General features: G+C 41.5%; 1 protein-coding gene across 5 annotated transcripts in view; it reads right to left on the bottom strand.

The window, feature by feature from the left end:
• DIP2A (disco interacting protein 2 homolog A) overlaps positions 1-23136 on the bottom strand; it is a 168209-nt gene that overhangs the window by 52032 nt on the left and 93041 nt on the right. For 2 of the 5 annotated variants that reach the window (XM_082260282.1, XM_082260281.1), the window contains exons 2-9: positions 17695-17766; positions 8961-9080; positions 4525-4644; positions 4072-4314; positions 3489-3617; positions 3282-3401; positions 2987-3184; positions 1508-1599 (exon numbers count right to left, since the gene is read on the bottom strand). In XM_082260282.1, coding sequence (XP_082116408.1) covers positions 1508-1599; positions 2987-3184; positions 3282-3401; positions 3489-3617; positions 4072-4314; positions 4525-4644; positions 8961-9080; positions 17695-17766 — 1094 coding nt within the window. The remainder of the gene's footprint in view (positions 1-1507; positions 1600-2986; positions 3185-3281; positions 3402-3488; positions 3618-4071; positions 4315-4524; positions 4645-8960; positions 9081-17694; positions 17767-23136) is intronic. The other 3 variants (XM_082260283.1, XM_082260284.1, XM_082260285.1) reach the window with 3 other exon arrangements.

Genomic DNA, 23136 nt, shown 5'->3' on the forward strand with positions numbered 1-23136 from the left:
TATATAGTAGTAAATAATATAGTAGCTCCTTCTTGGAATGTATATAGTGTAACCTTGCTAGAATAGTCAGTTAATCCCAAGCATCCTTTCGACCTATCTTTAAGTTAATAAACTATGAACATTAGTATACCTGTCTTACATAACCCAACTAAAAATTTTGACTTAATGGTCCTTTACTGGAAATAAATCAGAGAAATTACTTTTTTTTAACCAGAGATTTATGGCTCCGGTAATCAATTTAGCGATCATATTTAGTAGCATGTGTCACTGTGTGAGGACATCTGAATGCTGTATAGGTGTGCACAGGAAACTGTTTTCTATGGTAGACTTCAAAGTGGTATTAAACATAAAGATAAAAAAAAAAAAAAAAAAATCGATAACACTCACCGTTTTTACATCAGAAGAGAACCTATTGGTCTCTTCTGCCATAAATGCTTCCTCCTGCCAGGAGTAATGTACACTGAGCCATGCAAGCGCAGCTCATAGTAAATTACAGAACCCACTCTGTGCCATGGTGATGTGACTCCTGAGTGAATGCACAGGAGTGACGTCATTGTAGCCAAAGGGACAAAACCTAGAAGGAAGGCTAGGTGAGGATAAAAGCACCCCTACATTGACAGGAAGGGGATCCATTGACAGGCAAGTCTGTCCTAATGTGCTAATATTTACAAGCCATAGGTTATGGCAGGGTTTCTCAACCAGGGTTCCATGGAACTCTGGGGTTCCCACAGAGGTTGCTAGGGGTTCCTTGAGCAATGAGCAGTTTCTGCCTGTCAGATAATTTCCCGCGAACACCGTTGATATTTATAGCTATATGTAAGTGGCTAATTCTTCCCAATGAACACAAGTTTCTGGAGCATTCTTATCAGAGACTGTCACAATAAGGTATCATGAGTTGAAGATATAGTAATTATTAGCAGGGCTTCTTGAGACCGGAAAGTAATTGTAAGTGTTCCTCTGTGTTGAAAAGGTTGAGAAAGTTTGGGTTATTTGTTGGCTAAGAGTTAAAGTGGAAGCTCAGCCAAAACCTAACGCTAAACCTACTCTCAGCCACATTCTAAACCTAATCTATCTAACCCTGTAAAGAAAGAAAATAAGTAAAAATTGTTATACTTACCTTTTCTGAATCGATTCAGTCCAGTCTCCAGCGGCGAATGCTGTGTAGAGGGAGAGCCAACAATAGCTGGGAAATTCCTGGGAAATCACCCATAGAGTTACTATGGGGCTTCTGTAGTCGGCTGCCTCTCCCGCACACGCCTACACACTGAACCTGCCGCTGACAGCTCAGGGATCGGACCGGACTGGCTGCAGAATAGGTAAGTATAGCTAGGGATCTCTTCTTTACAGGGCTAGATAGATTGGGTTTAGGATGTGGATGATAGTAGGTTTCACTTAGAACCTTGAACAAAGGTATGACCTTTTTTTCTAGGTAGGGTGATATAACCTCCGTTTACAATGTCCTTGCTGTATATTTTTGGGGCATTCATAGTGTTGAGAAGATACTCACCCTATCTCCAGGTTTAAGAAGAGATTCATTCTTGTTGGTCAGCTTGTTCATCAAAGTGTAAGCCAGTTTAACACTTCTACTCCACAATTTTCCTAAACACAAAAATAAAAATAAATTAAATTAACCTCAAAATCCATCACATGACTACATGCTGGAAAGCTTTCTTAGGCTAGGTTCGCACTAACCAAAGCTCCTTAAAGTAATCTGTGGTGTCTTGGTTTTCAGAGGGAGGTTAAGCAGCCACTGTCAGGCTCTCAGGCGGTGATTGAAACCAAACAAGCAGCGCTACAACCCAGTCAGCACCCTTCAACAGGGAAGTTCTCGCACTGGTGCCTTGCTCTCAGCCTTTCCAAACCGCTCTGCACCACATATAATTCCAAAAAAGCCGGCAACACAGTAAACAGAGGTGTACAGAAATGTATTGGTAATCCAAACAAAAGGGGATAAAATCCAGCAGGGCAGATGATGACATGTTTCAGCCTTCACAGGGACCTTGGTCAAATCTTAGTCGGCTTTTTTGGAAGTATATATGTTGCAGGCAGTGATCCTGCTGCCTCCTGAATGGCTATTTTTTTCTTCTGACAAATGCCCGTCTATAATGGGGCTAATGTGTCCCAACCGCGAGCCAAGCATTTGGTTCATGGTTAGGGTAGCCCCATTGGCTTTAATGGCCGAGTTTGACAGGGGCTGCAGCCTGTCAACTTAGCATGTCGAGGCTGCGGCATGTGAATAGCCTACTCCAGCTGTCGTTTTAACTTTTGATAGGGCAATATGGAAGAGAAGATGGGTGACTCAATTTTACAGTGTCAGGCTTGGTTCACACATCTGCGATGGCAGACATTGCGTGTGATTCGGAGAGCACTGCTCTGAAAATCACATGCGATGTCTGTGCGATGCAAATTCAGCCATACAGATAGTATGGCGGAATTTCGCATCTGATTCGGCACAAACACGCACAGGACCCTTTTTTGGGCCGCAGCAGAATCAGATCGCATGGTGGTTCACACCTATGCGATCAGATTCATGTTCGAATGTCAGATTGCACTGTGATATGTGAAGTGATCTGGGGTTGTCTTTAACTTTGAATTGACACCCCCAGCGATTCACATATGGCAGTATGAACTGCCTGTGCTGGGAATGCAATGCGGGAACCCGCAGTAGATTCGCAGGGTTCCCGCATCGCATAAGTGTGAACCGGGACTAAAGGTTTAGCTTGAGCGATCAAACTTTGTAAACAGACTTTTTAAAACAAAAGAGATAAGAAAACATGATAGGGAGCCTAAAACACCACCTGCTTAATGAAAAATACTGCCCAAATAAATCGAACAGATCCTCTATACACGACACAAAAAATAAATAAGTAAAATAATATCTAAAAATCCTCTTTTCTTCACTCTCAAGAGTTATTTCACTCTTGTTTAGAATCATTTTATCATCTACAAAAAAAAAAAAAAAAAAAGAAGGAGGGGTGCTTCTTACCGTAGGTGAGAGTGTAGACTGCTTTCCCAGTGGTGTCCAAGGAAGTAAGACATGGTGTCTTAGGCTGAGTAGTTCCCCAGCGATGAAGAGCAGTTAACAATGATGGAGGCCAGTTAGAAACAACTCCCAGGGGTTCCCCCTTAAGCAGTGCCATTTCTGCACCTTCTGGTTTTGGTTGGTTGGGATCTGGCTGCTGAACTGCACAGAATAAAAAAAGAAAAGCAAAGTTTGAGGATCCACACTGCTTCAAAATTTCTAAACTCACCAGAACTGAATATTTGTCCACCAATAATACCTTCCAGAAGTTCTTCAAAATCGTCAACAAAGAACTCTCTGAGTGGAGGACGCTTTGGCCTTTTTAATGTATTGAGAAGCTGCTGAATTTTGGAGGAGACTCTGCTGTTTACTGGCACACCTATAGGAGAGGAACAAGGGGGGTCAGACCAATGTGTATATCTCAGGTTAGCATTTCTACTCGAAGCATCTAATAATACTAACGCACCATCTGCTGTTTCTAATATGCTGCTGTTGAACCCCCGTGGCACGCCACGAACAGATGCCACCTGTGGACGTTCATGAAGAGAATTTCCTAGGAGTCCGGTAGTCACGTCAGGTGGTGCAGAAACACTCTCTGGTTATCAGGATGAAGAACATGACACATGGTTCTGATCACAGTCTGAAACCTTATGAAGTCACCCAATGAGCAACACCCCTGTCTTAGTCACTGCCATGACACAATGAACCCAATTTATTAAAAAAAAAAAAAAAAAGCAGCCAGTCAGATTCCAATAACCAGGACCGGGGGGTCACTATGGGCATGGGATACTTCTCTTGCTACAAAGATGATAATAGTCTTTAAAATGAACCCTGACGTATGTATATATACAAAAATAAACCTGCCTTGTTAGATATATCAAACTAGAAGATTTAATAAAAAAAACATACTGTCACCAACCTTTATTAATCCTTACACTGTGCCATGCATGTACCAACTACTATCTTGACAAATGACCTTCAGCCTTGTTGGCCAGTATTCTATTGTTAAATTGTACCATATCGTTTGGCAGCACATGCCCGATACTGACCTATCTGGGCATGTGCCATGAGGTCTGCCAGCATGGTGGCAGCTGCGATGACAGGGCAGCTGTTGGAGGTGGCAGGCTTGGCTCCTGGGTGTGATGAGGTGGAAGATGCTGATGATGAGGTGGAGGAGCCCTGGGTTACTCTGCTAATCCAGGGCTCTACGCTGGAATGACCTTGAAGCGGAGTGGATGTGATGCGTCCCTGACGGAGCAATGAGCCCTCATCCTCTGAAGCTGACGAGGTGTCTGTGAGTAAAATAATCATGACAGCTGAATAACAGTGATTGTTGTACAAAGGTCAAAACATTTAGGACCAAACAAACCAGACAATTCAAAAGAAAAGGGGAAACAGGTCTACTGTACATGGGAGTCAAAACTTTATTACTATAGGAGCATATCAAGACATACAATGTACCTGCAGTCACTCAGGGAATAAGAATTTGAATGTAGAATTACCTGGTGGAGTGTAGGTCTCTAGAGAAGACTGGACAAGAGCTGAGCGCCTTTTAGAAGGCATAGGCATTTTTCTCTCCTTGTATTTGGCCAAAGCTGCTTGTACGGCTTCTGTGTGAACATCTGCACAGGAGAACGCAAAGTTGGGGTTAGGGAAGATTTCTTACAAAACCAATGAAAGCAATGTGATTATACTAATAATTCCTTATTAATGTCAGGGATAACCTGTCACTAAGCATGATATCCCAGGTATGCCCCTCCAAGATTTGCCTATATATTTTAAAGGGCAGACCTGAAGGTTGCACCCAGACCCACCTCAACAAATAGGAAAGTAGGCAATAAACAACATAATAGTGTTGGGCAAAAAAAAAATCTATAAAATTGTGTAAAAAAGGATAAAATGTATATATATATAAAAAAAAAGTGTATATGTAAATCTCAGCCCTCAAGCAAAGAATCCTGAATCTAAAAATGCATAACAATGTATCATTAGTAAAATCCAATGCTTAGAGAAAAAAAAAGTACAAAGTGCAAAACACAAGTGAATATTGCAACAAGTCCCAGTGCAAAAATGTATATGTATCAATCCATGCAATATATAAAAAAAAACAATTAATGATGAGTTATTACAACTAATACCAATAAATTTTAAGGTGAGCACCCAATCACAAGGGGGTGCACGGTTATGATTGAGCTGTGACACCTCGGTCACTCACTCTGTTTGGGATACACCGCCACATCAAGGTGGCTTGAGCACTTATACAAGATTATTTTATACCACTCTGCACTGATCATCACCAAAGACTTTTTTGGATAATTTATTATCATTTGATTTTAATATATTGCACGGACTGATTTAATTTTACCACTGGTATTAGTTGTAATAACTCATCATTAATTGTTTTTTTTTTTTTTTTTTATATATTGCATGGATTGATACATATACATTTTTGCACTGGGACTTGTTGCAATATTCACTTGTGTTTTGCACTTTGCACTTTTTTGCCTCTAAGCATTGGATTTTACTAATGATACATTGTTATGCATTTTTAGATTCAGGATTCTTTGTTGAGGGCTGAGATTTACATATACACTTTTTTTTTTATATACATTTTATTATCTATTCTTTTTTACAAAATGTTATAGATTTTTATTTGCGCAACACTATTATATTGTTTATTGGCTCTTTGCACTTTTATGAGAAGTGAAGTGTCTGCGGCATTTAGAATCTGATGTAGGTAGGTTGCTTGCAGGATTTCTTGTTTAAATAGGAAAGTAGGGGTGCACTGAATGGAAATTTTGGTGCCGAGCCCGAAAAATGCAGGATGCACTTGGTCGCAAATTGAAACAACTGTTTTTTTTTTTTTTTTAAAAAAAAAAAAAAAAAAAAAAAAAAAAAAAATATTATATATATATATATATATATATATATATATATATATATATATATATATATATATATATATATATAATTGTATTATATTCGACTTTTTAATTAAAATGATAAATTTAAATGAATATGAATTTATTGTCGGCCATTACTGGCACCTTTAGCGGCAGAAAAGTTCAAGAAAAATGCATCCCTTTAAATTCTTTGTAGGCCTTCACACTGGTTTGTTGCGCTTCTGTTGTGGTGTTAAAAATCCTGCTTGCTGCATTTTGGGTCAGTTACAAAAAAAAACACAGCTCCCTGTTGAAATGCATTGAAAACGCAGCAAGAACACATCAATAACGCACCAGTGTTATGTTTTTGATGCAGTTTTTGAATCACATGACCTTAAAAACACAGCATAAGCACAGTAAAATCATGGTAAAATCGCATGCACTTTTTTCTCTTATCGGTAAAATGCCGATAACACTATTTTGGGCCGACGTGTTTCAACTGCCGAAGTTTCGGTGCATCTCTAAAGAAAGCTATGTTTTCAGTATTCAATGCCAAGGTAAACGTAGATATGGATACTAAAGTGAAGCTTGCATCAGATATACTTTTTCATGTTAAGTGCTTTCTAGTAAGACCTATGACCTCCCAGAATTTACAGTTCATCCTCTGAAAATGTTTTCAACTGCTTTTTTTTCCAGGAGAATGAAGCTACCTTTGTTCAGACATGATCTAAAAGCAGCATTTACTACCTTTATTGAAATGCTGATACCTGAACATTGTGTTCAAATGTTTGACACAGATCCGTCCTGCTGCTGTACCTTTGCGCTCTATGGTTTGATATGAAACCATAGAGCGCAAAGGTACTCTAACAGGAAATATAATGTTACAACCTGATCAATGGGGGAGTGGAGACTGAGAAAATGTTTTCTCCTGTCTGCAACAGATGGATGACACCATCACAGCCCAGATAATATAATTTGAGGCTAAGGACCAATTTATAATGATAAAAAGTTTTTTTTTTATGATGATGTTTTTGTTTATTCTGCATTAATACATTCTTGACATGTCTGACTTGAAAAGTTACAGAAAGGTCCACGTTAACCACTGCTTCTGTGTCTGTGATTTGCCGACTGAACGTTGTAGATCTTCAATACCCCATAGACCACACACTTTCATGATACTGGAAAATCTCGGTATTCAATAACAAACATTTGTGAAATATATAAATATGTGAAGAATTTATTTTTGCTTCGGTGTTACACCCGAAGAAGTCTTTATGAATGCGTCATTTTGCTTTCAAATAATATGCTGTGCATGGTTACCTGAATACATTCGTTCCCTTAATCAAAACAAGTAATGAACAGGAAATAAAAAAAACGTGCAAAACATAAAAAATATATATATATTTTTTTTTTTTTCTTTTTTTTTTTCTTTTTTTTTTTTAATAACTGAACCACAAACACATGAGGTATCAAAAAGGTAAGGTAACATCATTACCACAGTAACTTTTTGGAGGAAAGGCAGAAAAATTGATAGTTTACTCCAAAAATGCCGTGCTTCCTATAGCGCAACTGAGCTTTCAGCTTAAAGTAGAACTATAGGCAATTATTTTATTTTTTTTTTTAATTTTGGAGAGAGCAAGGGAGGGTTATAATTATAACCTGTCAGACTTTTTTTTGTTTTTGCCATCTTTGTCCCATTGGAGATTTTCCCTTCACGTCCTGTCCCATAGACATACAGGAAGTGAGAGGAAATCTCTGCAAATTAAGGGAATCTCTTGGGGCCCCCTAGGTCACCAAAGTTAGTGCCCCCATCGAAAGATTGCTTACATTTTTGAGCACAACCCAAAATTTAGAATTTTTTTAACTTTCACTTTCAAAGATAATGGTTAACAAGACAAACAGAGAGGGTGAATCTCCTTAATGGGGGCACAGACAGCAATAAAAACTAACAGGGGGTTGTAATCCATCTCCACTCTATCCAAAAATAAAAAAAGTTATGCTTTTAGTTATACTTTAAATCAGTTAAATACATTTTGGGTGCATCAAAACAAGCCGGGTTCATAGCCTTATAGTTTGCGTTCTTTAGAAATCAGTATGCTGCTGAAAAGGCCCAACTCTTACTGCATAAGTCCGACACAGCAGCAGTTGAATCAGATCTATAGCTCTGCAAATAGAAAAGCTTATACTCCATATAGATTAGAGAGCCTTAGCTCTGACTCAGCAGGGCTATGTGTTAGACCTCTACAGAGAGGCCACTGCATCCACAAAGAGAGAAAAGGGTCCTTTTCTGCAACAAGCTGGCAGGGGACAGACTTTTCCACTATGGTTGTGCCTCCTGCATTTTTAACCGCATACAATTCGCATAACATATGAAACAGCAGACTTCTAAATACAGCCGGCTCACACATGTGCGGGGTGGCCGCTGTGTGCTTTTAAAAAGAGTCCTGTGCGATTTTGGGTCCAGTTCACGTGCAATTTCCGATACAAATTTGCACTGAACCGCACCGGACTCCCGCACTAAGTGCCGGCTCACACTATAGTGATGTCAGACATTGCATGTAATTCGCACCGCACTGCTATTCAAATCTCATGTAACGTCTGTGCGAATTCAGCCATACAGATGAATGGCTGAATTCGCATTGCATTCGGACCAAAGTCGTGCAGGACCCTTTTTTTGATCCGCACCAGAACCGGCTCACATGGGTGTTCATACCCATGCAATCAGATTCCTGTCCGAATTGACAGTTCGAACTGCGATGTGTGAACTAATCTGGGGGTGTCATTAACTTTGTATTGACACTCCTAGCAGTTCGCATATGGCAGTGTAAATTGCCTGGGAGTCGGGTGTGATGCGGAAAGCCGCATTGGATCCGCAGGGTTTCCGCATTGCACCAATGTGAACCGAGCCTGAAATCGTGGCCCAGCCTTAAACACCTTTTGCCTAAATGCACCTGAAACATATTTAGCTAAAACTGGAAGTTCAGTGGGCCTTTGAATGTCAACTTTATTCTATAACCATGCAAAGCGTGAAATCTTTAAAGAGAAAAAAAACCAACCAGATCGAAATCGCTCATCCCGTGAACTGGTGGAACGAGACCTCTGCTGCTTGTTGGTGGTTGTCGTAATTTGTGATGAGCCCAAGAGTTTAGCTTCTGTTTGCAAAGAGGGATCTACTCCTGCATATAAATACAAATGTCACGCATGTCAAATGCGTACACACTGGATACCTCTCATACATAAATTGCAAGTTATATTTCATTTTTTTCTATGTGTGGCACCTTCTATAAAATTGAACTCCAGGTATAGTTTGTAGTGACATTGATCCAGCCTGGACCAATGCAAGTAAACATATTCCATACCTGGCTGATCCTTGTGAAACACACCTGGAATTCAGCTTTAAAAGGTATACTGCTGTTGAAATGCATCTTACCTGCTTCGATCCTACAGTTTTTCATGCAGGCATTGCTGTAGTGCAGGGATCCTCAAATTACGGCCCTCCAGCTGCTGCAGAACTACACATCCCATGAGGCATTGACTTTCACAGACATGACGGGAATTGTAGTTCCTGAACAACTGGAGGGACATAGTTTGAAGTCCCCTGCTGTAGTGCATCAATCTACTCTAGTCCCCTTCCTCAGGAATCTGATGATTTAAAAAGCCCTGATGCTTACCAGTTTGTAACCCAAGAATGGAATTCCCAAACACACACATTGTAGGCTGCTAGCTTCCTCATATACAGAACTCCTGTTAAATCAAAGTCCTAAAACGAAGACGTTTACACAGCCATGAATCAAATTTTAAAAAATGGGGAGCATGCAAGATACCATACAGAAAGAAGGCACTTATGGCACTTTTCCACTGCAAGTACCGGCTCGGCTCTACTCGGCCCTGCTTGGCCCGGTTTGCTTTTCCACTGCTGGTACCGCATGGTACGGTGTTGGAACGGTTCGGTACGGTACGGTACGGTTTGCTTTTCCACTAAAGTAGTACTAAAGTTAAGTGGGTGGGATAACAACGGGGTGAGTAGGATTCTCTGACCAATCAGTGGCTAGTAGTGACTGCATGCAAAGGATTGTGGGATATGGTACCGGTTATGGCACCTGTTGGAACCACAATCAAGTAGGTACTGTTTTTGAGAGCTGTACCGTTCGGTTCCATGCAGTGGAAAAGCGCCGCCATACCGTACCGTACCGAACCGTTCCTACACTATACCATGCGGTACCAGCAGTGGAAAAGCACAAAAGCGAGCCGAACCCTTCGGTTCCATGCAGTGGAAAAGCGCCATTAGTTGGTCCAAGTAGTGTGACTAAAATGAAATTTATTAGGTCAAATAAAATGAGTAATCATAAATGTAAACATTGTAACAAAATGACGCACCACCTACACCAAACACCAAGTGTGCATGACAATGTTGTCAAATGAATTATTAAAAAAAAAGTCCGGACTCTGAACACATACCCTGATAATCTATCAATTGAGTGAAACACTGAAGCGTTAGTTCAGGGAACAAATACCTCTGCTGCTGCGCAGATTACGGGCAAGTAGTTCCAAGGGACGGTAATCAATAAATTAATGACATAGTGAAACCCAGTAAGCAGCTAGGGATAACAGTGTATCCAGTTTATGTAGACGGGGAGCCTTGTGCAGTCATTGCGGATATATAGCTGTACAGGTATATATCAGCATTAATGCAATGACTGCACGAGGCTCCCTGTCTACATAAACTGGATACACTGTAAGTACTTGCCTGTAATCTGCACAGCATTTATTATTACCCATTTTTTTTACCTAATTAATTTCATTTTAGTCATACTACTTTGACCAACTAAGTGCCTTTTTTCTCTATGGTATCTTCCATGCTCCCCATTTTTTATTTTACATGTGCTACTACTAGGTACTTGGCTCCACACCCTATTAGGAGTTAATGGACTAGGCTGCTGAGTCATTACGAACATCGGCACCTCTTGGCCCTCGGTGGCAGGTATTCTGCTACTTCATTTTTTCAAACTAATGAATCAAATTTAAACTGCCTTGGATCTCTGAATCTGACAGGTGATATGCAGAGAAAGGAAATCTGGTTCCAGTGAATGAAACAAAACTTAGATTAAAGTGGTTTTATAGGCTGAAGGGTTTTTACCTTCATAAAAAAATTTCAGTATACAGTTTTCCTTGCAGCATCCATAATACTTACCAGAGGCTGATCCAGCAATGTGCAAAAGAGCAGCTGCTCCCCCAAGTCTTTGCCTTCCTCATTGGCTGAGAGACAGCAGCAGGAGCCATTGTCAATCACAGCCAGTGAGCAGGGAGTGGGGGGTGGGGCCGCACCCTGCTCTGTGTTTTATAAACAAGCGCCTTGTTATGGGGCATTTTAAAGGTAAATTGCATGGACTTAAAGCCCAATCTTGGGAAAACTAAAAGAATCCTCCTGCAGAAGGATGCATCCACAATGTAAGTATTAAATGCTTGCTTAGGAGGACAGGAAAATCAGCCTTACTTACTTGATTTTCAGCTCCTCTGACAGAAGGCACCCCCGCACCCCCCCTCCCCCACACTCCAGGCAGTGGACAGCTCCTCTGCGTCCTCATGTACAATACAGATCTTTGTCTTTGGACCCTGCACTGGCTTGATGATATCAGAGGGCATCATATTGCTGGAGTACAGGGGAGTAGATGCCATAGGGACCACACATGGGTGGCAGGGCCTGCACATTGGAGGATCAGGTAAGTAAAACTGCTTGTCCCAAGCCCTTAGACCTAAACAATGATTTTTACTTTTCTGGGAGTTCAGCTTTAATTTCAGTGCAGTTGCAGTGTTTGCTAAAAAGCTATAACAACTTGCTGATTAATTTCACTAGTTTCAGGAGTTGCTCTTATACAAAAAAAAATAAAAATAATCAGCAAAGGAAACCCTACAGGTTTTAACCTTGGCAAGTATACTCCACAACCTACTCAAGATTGTACAATTGAGAACTTTGAGAAGAGGGCCATCTGGTTTCAGAAATAACAGGATAAACAGATTACCTAATACCCCAACAACAGAACCTCAACATTTAGATCAACTTCGTAAAGAACTTCAAAGCCTGGTACACACTAACAGTGCTGCAGTCAGAGCCGCTGTACTAACCATCTGACGTTGGTACAGCAATCTCCCCTTCTGAGCTGTTGTGTTCTGACAGGCAGGCGGACGGTCCCCCCACCCCGACCAATCAGATTGCCTGAGAGCGCTGATCGGGAGCTGGTCGGCTGCTGGTTTTCCAGCATGCTCACCCGATGGAAGCCGGCTTCTGTCAGACCAACTGACATACACATGGCCTGAATGTCAGCCGGTTTCTATTGAACTGGCCGATGTCTCCCGACATTCAGCCTGTGTGTACGGGGCTTAAGGTCACATTCACATGGCCATGTAAAAGATCATTTGATTTTTTGCGGCTGGAGTGACTGGGGCATGCAAATGGCAGCAGATGCTCAGCCTATGTAACTAATGACAGGCTGATAACGGCTGCCACTGTTCACATGTAGCCACACACAGAGCACCTACCTGTGATTAGGGATGGGTGTCCAAGCCTGAATGCATTCAGCCGTGTGCAGGCTCGAACATCTGAATCCCTGATCGCAGGTAACCTCTCTGTGTGCAGCTACATGTGAACAGCGGTGGCTGCTGTCAGCCTGCCAATTTAAATAGGCTGAGCGGTTGCTGCTATTTGCATGCCCTGGTCATTCCAGCAGCAAGAATCTGATGAATATTGTCACTGGAATCCAGCAGCTGCATGTAAACAGTTGTGTAAAAGAAGCCTTAAAGGGTCAGCGCAGACCGTAATCATCTCTTACAGTGGCCATACGCAAAATTATTTTATATATGATCCTATCACCAATCATTATACTGTCTGGGGGGAAAATACAATCGGAGGATTAAAAAGATTATTCGATGCACCATACACATAATAATCATACCGATCTACTTTACCACAATCTGATTTTCTGTCTAGACCAATCAGAATAATGTTATTTAAATTGATTGGCTTTGAGCAAAACCAATCGATGACACAGTATGAGTCTTTTTGATAATTCATACATTTGATCACGTTGTTCAGTTGTGTGGAAAATCTTTTGATCAGATCGCTACGTGTATGGCCAGCATTACACTCTATATAAAACAGGACCTGCATCCTTTATTTCTTACGCAGCCAGGTGACAAGTTCCTAACTCTACTCAGGTGCAGTAGTGATTATGAAGAAAATAGCTTTACCTAAAGTGTCTACAGTAGTCATGTGATTGCAATCTCTGTCTCTTTGCGGACAAGGGCTAGGGGTGGAGTGAGGTAGCAGCAGAATGTCACTTTCGCTGATATAATAACGCAGCCCGGCCTGGCTTACATGAGACACCGACAGTGGTGCTTCCTTTTAGAGTTGGGGTCAGTCAAGCAGGGGCCATGCAGGAATCGACCGATTATCGGCAAAGCCGATGTATTGAGGGCCAATATGCACTTTTCCCGATATATCCGAATCGGCCCCTGAGGTTACTGATATTGCCAATATTTCAGGAAAGTGCTTGTACCGGAGTGATGCCTGCAGCTAGAGGCATCACCCTGGTACCAGCATCCATAGCCGACGGTTGGCTGTCTTGTAATGACAACCAATGCGGCTAAGAAGCTGCTCGGCTGTCATTACAAGGAGTGGGAGGGGACGTCCCCCCTATCGCTGCCTTCTGCGGCTCGCCCAGCTCTCCCATCCAACCGGGAGACCCGGGCAACCAGCCTGCATGGCCGCCGAAGACCCGATCAAAGCCGCATTCGGCTATGATTGGGTCTCCATGCAAAAACCCGGAAGTGATATCATGAGTGACATCACTTCCAGGTACTGTCTGGCGCCAGATTAAAAAAAAAATGACAGCATTCAAAACAGCCAAACTTGGCGTTTTGAATGCTTTTAAGTGCAGAGGAGGGGTTTGGGGTCTTTTAGACCCCCAGATCCCTCCACAAAAGTACCTGTCAAAAAAAAAAAAGATTTTTTAAATGTACAAAAATAAATCGGGCAATATCGATATGCATTGGCCAAAATATGGGTATCGGCAACTAAAAACTGATATCGGTCGATCACTAATTATAGGACATGCCAGCCTGGAATCCTGATACAGAAGCACTCATACAAGCGGGACACCACCACTATACTAAAAGGAAGAGCATATAACAAAAAAAAAAACAGGACTGCGCAGCAAAAAAACACCTATACCTAAGTTTATACTCAGCAGCTGAATCACGAAGCAGTGCGAAACATTATTGGACTTTATATAGTTAATTTATTGGCTTTTAGGCAGTTTTAACTTCTTAATTTCCTTTAGGTGAGAATTTTGTGCGTGTAGGGTTTTGGGTATTCTCTCTCACAGTGCTGCACTATTACTTTTTTTTTTTAGGGAAGTGCAGTTCACCATACACAAACTCTTAGGATGAACATTTTTTCCCCTAGAAAGCCAAAAAAGACAAAGGATATGCTATGAAGGTATAGGTACATTACAAGCCTGGAGAAGCAGTAAACAGAGTTGACAAAGCCAATGGCAACAAATTGCCAAGAAGCTGACAAACAAATGTCTACAAATAAATAAAATACCAGTTTTAGGTGGAGTGGCACATTTATGGCTTTAACATTCCACTGTCCGAAGGATCCAAGTGCTTCCACCCCAAACGGCTTAGCTCACTGGCTTAAAGAGGTTGTGAACCTCAGACATGAAATATGAACAAAGCATATCCTTCTACAGTGTGCATTTGTCTCAATTAGGAGCACTAAGTGTAATTTCTGCTATCAGCGTGAAACACTTCTGAAACGATTTCCTGACACCAAGAAAAAAAAGGTGACAGGGGAGGGACCTCCAGCACACAGCTTGTGATTGCCAGCCACGGCTCATTTCCTGTGTGAAGGGGGTGTGTCCCTTCCCTCTCAGAGCTCTCCTCACTGAACTCTGTAGTGTGTAACTTCAGCTCTCTGCCTCATTTTCTGAAAACTTAGACAAGCTTTATAAATTCTGGACTTTGGACAGCTGTAGAAAAGAGAAGACTGCAGATAAACAGGCACAACTTATGTAGGAGGATTTGTTTATTCTCTGTGCAATACCCGAGACCAGTCAATGGGCATATGTAAGGGTTTACAACCACTTTAAATAAACATTCGATTTTTTATTATAATTATTAGCGGAGAGCCAATATCATCCGGTTTCCTGATAGTTCTTGATTTTTCCATACTGAGAAGAACATGCTCTGCATATATGGCTGGATTTATTTTACAGTAAGGAAGGGGAGAAAATTCTGCTTAGTTTGGCTCTGATGCTCTGGGCCAGGGATTAGAGTTTAGCAGGAATCGCTCACTCAGCAAGTAAAACGCCCAGAACTGCCTGGAAAACAAAACTGACCAGAACAGTAGACAGATCCCAGTTTCGCTCTAAACCATCTGATAGGTAAGCAAAATGATAAATATTCTTATCCCAAACCTAATAAAAACTGTTCAATATATACAAAAAATGTGCTCTGCAATTCATTACACTAAACAATCCTACTAATTTCTATATTCAAGCCCAGAACAGATAAAAATTTGATGCACGGCTGCTTTTCCTTTTTTTCCCCCGAAAAAAGAAACTACTAGGGTTGCTCCTCAGTATATAAGACCTTACCTACATAAACATTACTAGTAGTTTACCAGGAATCTGATCACCTTTTTATGTATTAATCACATATATTTAGGGGACCCCTTTTGCTTTCCCAATGGCCCAACTACTTTACACCATGGATCCATCACGGTACTGAAAATATTCCTAATGCATTTTGGTCCTGCAAACCCAATGCTACTAACACCTTGTTCCACTTCATTCCAAAGGATATATGCTGAGGTACCTTGCTCTCAACTATGTCATGCAACAGAAATGAGGACTTATCGGTCCAGACAATGTATTGTCTTTCTTTTCTTGCCCATTTGTCATGCCCACTGTAGCTTAATGGTCCTGTCCTCTGACTCCTGTGCTGTTGCTACCTATCTTTTTCAAATATCCACATCCCAAGCATTCAAAGGTGTCCTTTTCCATTGGGTTCTAAAGACTGTTTTTATGAATGTTTGTGGACTTTTCCTTAGCTTGCACAAGTCTGATTACTATTTTCTTGGCCTGTCTCATTAAACAGAGTGCTTCTCTCATGGGATCGCCAATCTCTGAATGTTTTTTGCCAATCATATGTAAACTCTAGAACTGATAATGTGTGAAAATCTGCAGGTGGTCAGCAGAGTCCAAAGTCATTACTGGATCAGTATCTTAGGCTGGCCATACATGTTCAATTTTCTTGTACAATTTTCTGTTAGATTTACCAAAAACTATATAATATGAGGTCAAAACTAAAGACCACTTTCAATTGTATCCAATTAGGGAGGCCCTTGTAATACATAGTTGTAGGTAAATCTACAGAAAATTGTATAATGTATGGCCAGCCTAAGGTCACAAAACTTCCCCTTCTAAATGCTGGTCTAACAGTGATCCCCCCAATCTGTGGCTCTTTTTTTCTGCCTTTAACCAGGCCCTCAAGCCACTATTCCTTCTACTAACACTAACGATAAGCCACTATTTCTTTTGACACCAACAATGGGCCACTATTCCTCCCACTGACACCAACAATGGGCCACTATTCCTCCCACTGACACCAACAATTGGCCAATATTCCTCCCACTGACACCAACAATGGGCCACTATTCCTCCCACTGACACCAACTGGGGGGGCATTATTCCCCTGACACCAAAGAAGGTGCACTCTTTTTTCCACTGACACCAACGATTGTGCACTATTCCTTACACTGATAACAACAGGGCACAATTCCTTCCACTATTCTTTCCACAGACACCAACAGTGGGAATTATTTCTCCTATCACTAACCACAGGCGCAATGTCATTATACTGTAACTCCCACAGTTCACCAAATCTGGGGCACTGCTTACCCCCACTGATGCCGGGGCATTTTATACTCCCAATGGCAAGAGTCCAGCTCCCCTAAGGTCTGAAGGACAGTGATATAGCCCTATATTTAAAAGTAGGGATGGGCTCAGGCGTGTTCGGATCATAGGAAGAACTCACTGCACCCTGCCTATCATAGGCTGTGAGACATTTCCTGACCCGCAGCTGCACATAAACACGCTGCCTATGATTGGCGGTGTGCAGTGACGGCTTCCTGGGAGGATTGCTCAGGAGGGTTGGGACTTCCACCCCGAACACGCCTGAGCCCATCCCTATTTAAAGGTTTTGAGGACAAGTTGTGGACATGACGTAGAGTTTTCACACAAGATAAAGCCAACACTTTTTCTTTTAATAGAGTGGTACAGGATTAGAACCACTGCCAGGATTGTATTGCTGTCTGTGACTCCACTAGGGAGATTCACTCTTGTGACACTGATATCAGGAGTGAAAATGAACATCCAAAACTTGAGTTGTTACAAGAAAAAACTACAGGGGTTTTAGCCATTCCCTATTCTACCAAACAGTTTGGCTTTAAATACTTTGAAAACTTCAAACTTTGAATAATGTTGCCACTTTTCTTCATTTGAGGATCTTAAAACGAGTGCACTCCAACGAGACTGTACTTGCCTTATAAAAGCACACTGAAATACATTTAATTGTAAGAAAAATACATTACATTACTTTATGGCCACTTCAACCACTATGAACACCAGCCTAAAACTTGTTCAGCAGGAAACAAATTCCCCATCGTTCCACTGTTATACACATTCTATCACATGATCCACCACTTATGAATGAGCTTTATAATCTTACCTTGAATGAGTGGGATGTAACGAGCCAGAAGCTTGGCCCTCTTCTTCTCATAACCCTTCTGAGTTATGTCTCCTGAAAAATAAGAGGACACAAAGCAAATGTTAAACTTATTAAGTCTGCTGTGCCATGTAAAGCAGTAAACATGAAAACATCTGAGTACTCACATAAGCTGCATTCTCTTATGCAAGTTCAAGCTGTGAACATAAGAGGATTTCACCGATTTTATGCTTTTTACTATTACACAACGAGTTAGATTTTGTGCAACAACTATCAGACTTTCATAGTGTTTGTGCTGAGAGATCTCGGGGGAAGCAGACAAGTATAATCAACTTTGAATGTGCTGGGAAGGGAGTAAAAAAGGGTAAATGCACTTCTGTTTTAGGCCTCTTTTACATGGTCGTCTGTCTGTCCAACAGTTGGAAGAAAAACGGACAGCAATGCATTCCTATGGACATCATCCATTTACATCAGTTTTACATTCGGTTCCATTTCCCCCCCCCCTTTTTTTTTTTTTAAAGAGAACTTTGCAATTGTTTAATTTAAAAAACAAAAGCGGACAAAAAAAAATGGATGTAATTGGATTAAAGACTGCTGTAAACGCAATCCATTTGTTCTTAGCAAAAATGTGACTGAATGGATGACGCCCATGTAAAGGGGCCGAAAGCTGAACTAAAAGGCAATAAATCCTTCATATGAAATACACTGCTCAAAAAAATTTAAGGAGCACTTTTTAATCAGAGTATAGCATCAAGTCAATTAAACTCCTGGGATATTGCTCTGGTCAGTTAAGTTGCAGAGGGGGTTGTTAATCAGCTTCAGCTGCTTTGGTGTTAATGAAATTAACAACAGGTGCACTAGGTGGGCAACAATGAGACAACCCCAAAAACAGGAATGATTTTACAGGTGGAGGCCACTGACATTTTTTTCACTACTCATCTTTTATGACTGTTTTTCACTAGTTTTGCATTTGGCTAGGGTCAGTGTCACTACTGGTAGCACGGGGCTATACCTGGACCCTATAGAAGTTGCACAGGCAGTCCAACTCTTCCAGGATTGCACATCAATACGAGCCATTGCCAGAAGGCTTGCTGTGTCTCCCAGCAGTCTCAAGAGCATGACATTCCAGGAGACATGCAGTAACTCTAGGAGAGCTGCGACCGGTCCTTAAGCCATCAGCAGCACCGGTATCTGCTCCTTTGTGTAAGGAGGAACAGGATGAGCACTGCCAGAGCCCTACAAAATTACCTCCAGCAGGCCACTGGTGTGAATGTCTCTGACTAAACAATCAGAAACAGACTGCATGAGGGTGACCCGAGGGCCGATGTTCTCTAGTGGACCCTGTGTTCACTGCCTGGCACCGTGGAGCTCAATTGGCATTTGCCATTTAACACCAGAATTGGTAGGTCCGCCACTGGCTCCCTGTGCTTTTCACAGATGAGAGCAGGTTCACCTTGAGCACATGTGACAGACGTGAAAGGGTCTGGAAAAACCGTGGAGAAGGTTATGCTGCCTGTAACATTGTTCAGCATAACCATTTTGGTGGTGGGTCAGTGATGGTCTGGGGAGGCATATCTATGGAGGGACGCACAGACCTCTACAGACTAGACAACGGCACCCTGACTGCCATTAGGTATCATGATGAAATCCTTGGACCCATTGTCTGACCCTACGCTGATGCAGTGGGTCCTGGGTTCCTCCTGGTGCAAGATAATGCCCGGCCTCATGTTGCAACAGTATGCAGCCAGTTCCTGGAGGATGAAGGAATTAATACCACTGAATGGCGCCCACATTTGCCTGACCTAAATCCAATAGAACACCTCTGGGACATTATGTTTCGGTCCATCCGACGCTGCCAGGTTACACCTTAGTCTGCTTAGGAGCTCAGTGATGTCCTGGTACAGATCTGGAAGGAAATACCCCAGGACACCATTTGTGTCATTAGGAGCATGACCCGATGTTGTCAGGCATGCATACAAGCATGTGGGGGCCATACAAACTACTGACTACCATTTTTAGTTGCTGCAATGAAATTTCAGCAAAATGGACTACCCTGCTGCATCATTCTTTCACTTTGAATTAAGCCCTCTGTAGGTTGATAATTTTAATTTCCTTCAAACAATGTGGCATTATTTCATTCCTAACACATTACCCAGTCCATATCAGTATCGATATTCAGCATTATATATTTTTTCCCATTGAGATCTGATGTGTTTTCAAAGTGTGTGCACCAAATGAGTTTGCAAACTAAGATAATTTTTTTTGTAAATGTGATATTAAAGTGTTACTAAACCCATGACAGTAAAATCAGTCTGTACATGTAGTAATGAATGCTTGTTATACTCCCCCAAGGGGTTAATCCTCTGCATTGTGTAAAAAGGCTGCTTGAGCTTGTATGCACCTCCTCTTCTTCTACTGACTCCAAAACATATCCAGATAGAACAGAGCCTTTGGAGTCAGGCTGCACATGCTCAGTTTGGTGTGTGTTGATGAGGAGGTTTTTTTTTTTACTTGAGAGATTGCGTGTAATCAGCACAGGGCCAATCAGCACTGTCCAGACATGTCCAGACAGAGGGTTTGGAGCCCTGCAGCCTCAAAGGACAGCTCAGTGCACGATGAAAACTCCTCCTACAAGCTTCACTAGGAACTGATAGAAGTCACAAGACTGCTATATACTGATGAGAAAAGGTATTTAGCAGTTTATATTTACTAAAATAATTGCATTTCCATGTTCTGTATACTGTGGGAAACCAGATCCAGTGAATGCAGTGTTCTGGATTTAATAACACTTTAATGTGCTGCACCTAGCCTGTATAGAAACTGAGCTTTGGGAGAGACCTAACAAGCCCACCCATGAGGCGGTTAACAAAAAACTACAGGAGGGGGTGGATACAAGACCAGTCAACCTGCCCAAGGAAGGAGAGCAGCAGTGACCAGTTTTTATTACAGGTACTCATGCACAGAAGCAAAGTACAGGCAATGTTTCCTGATAAAGAAATACAAAATGAACACCAAGATACAAAAATACACATGCTTCTTGTATTTACAGAAGATCTATTACCAGAAGACAAGACGGTTTAATAAAATCTCAGGGGATCCTGTGCTCATAGCACTTGTGCTCATCCAAGTCCATGCAGGTACAGAGTCCAGAGCTGCTGCATGCTATTCAAAGGCACGGAGAAAGTGGAAACTATCAGCTTGGATTGTGAACGATTGCATCTGGAAAAAAGGGCTTTCATTCACAAAAACACAAGCTGACAATAGCACAATCCAGGTACTACACTAGATTGCCTCAAACTAACGTAGTGGTCGGTGCGTGCTGTTGTCAGCTTGTGTTTTTTCTGAATGAAAGTGCTCTTCTTGAGCTGCAATCATTCACAACACAAGCTGACAGTTTCCACTCTCCCTCTGCCCTGAAAATCAGGCTGCAGCTCCAGATTCAGTGTAAACTAGAGAGATGAGGAGATAGCAGAATGGAAATAGGGTGGAGCTCGGTACTAGCTGTAAGAACACGGGAATGTCCAGATTTTTAGTTTTTAGGAGTGTTGGCACCAACGACAAATAAGAGATTTATTTACATCCAATTCTCAGATTTTATTAGGGGAAAGTGGTATATGTGTACAGTATTAAGTGTGTGTGGGGGGGGGGGGGGGTGGATGTCTAACACACTTTTTTTTCTAATGGTGATCTATTGGGCATTAAGCTCATATTTAAAGATTCCTATACCTTCCTTTCAGGAAATCTCCCTAACAGGGAAATGCCAATGAAAATATAATAGAGGCACTAACTCTTACCTGCTAAAACGTAACAACATTTGGGCTGGAGATGCACTTGTTTTGTTAAAGAAATCCCACTAATCCACCCCTATTCTCTATAAACTGTATGTCAGAGCCCTGGTATGCTCCAATGTTTACTCGTCCTTGGCATACATTCTCCAAGGCCTTGCCTGTGCACAAGGACCTTTATGGAAGCAGCTGCAGAGTTCTGGCATGTCTCCTATACATGTCTATGTGTGATCAGCTATGAAAAGGCATTTTGCCAGGCTGGAGTAAACATTGCAGCTAGCTGGCTGTGGCTCTGCTACAGAAGAGCCTGGGATGCAGCTTGTTAGTGTAGGTTAGTCAAGAAGTGGTATTGGTCCTTTAAGAATGCTTGACCAATGGAAAAAATCAACATGATTCGTTTACTGGTACAAAATAACTTTGTCGTCTACATTTTTTTTTTTTTTTTTTTACTGTGTGAGACATTGGTGTGTATTGTGAGCATAATTTAAAAAAAATTAAATTCATAAGGCCTTGGGCAATAATTTTTTAATAGGACTCAAATAAGACTTTAACTCTTAACTATGGGAATATATGCACAATCTGAGAGCTATGGTGAAAATAATAAAAACAGAGAAAATATTAGGCAGTGGCTTAGTGTAGATTGTTTAGGTTTCTACAAACGGAAGAGGACACCCGGCCATGTTGGCCACTGTAGGATTATTCTAAGAAAAGTTCATTATACAAGCGTGCACATTCAAATGTGTTGGACTTGCATGTTTTGGCCCTATAAATGAAGGAAGGAGGGCACATATACGCTGGCTTATCTTAGAAGCAATCAATTAACTGAGAAATCAATTCACCTCCAGAGAGTGCTCAACGAGGAGATGGAACATTCTCTTACGAGAGCAAAGCCTTATACATACTGGTCGAATGTCTGCCGGTTTAATAAAACAAGCCGACATTTGGCACGTTTGTATGGCAGCCAGTTTGGCTGGCTTCTGTGGGACAAGCATGCTGGAAAATCAACAGCCGAGTGGCTTCGGATCAGCATTCTCAACAACAGGGGAGATCGCTGTACTAACATCAGATTGTTAGTACAGCGAGTCCGACTGGAGCTGTCAGGTTTTTTTTTTTTTTCGCTAAACCCGCTGGGTTGAATGAAAAAAAACTAGTGGTGTGTACTAAGCTTAAGCTTCTTGCTTCCCTTGCAGGTTAGACTACAGGAGTGGAATTAAAAAGATGGAACCCCAAGCAGAGTTTTACTATTACCATGAAACTCAAAACATAATTAATGCAGTAATATGTAAATAAAAAAAGAAACCAAATGGTTTAAGGTGGTAAGGTTTAGACAGCTCGGAAGAGTGATTACTGTGACAGTAAAGAAATCCCATCAAAAGGCTATAAATTCATACAAGACAGTGAGACAGCAACTGTTAAGACAGCAGAAATCTGACTGTCACAGACAGACCCCATGGGAGGTAAATGTAATGCACTGACAATCTCTTTATTACAAGGCAGCTTATCTCTGGATACCCTGCATAGGGGTGAACAGGCAGCATAAAACTCTAATAAGCCCTGTAATAGGATTCCAAGACTACGCTTCAAAAAGAAAATAAGCAGCTGTTCCGGGACAAAGTCCTGTGGATAGAAAGAGCATGCTTCAAACTTTCCTGTAAGAACT

This window comes from Pelophylax lessonae (assembly GCF_965119305.1).
Source record: "Pelophylax lessonae genome assembly, chromosome: 6".
Lineage (NCBI taxonomy): Eukaryota > Metazoa > Chordata > Amphibia > Anura > Ranidae > Pelophylax > Pelophylax lessonae.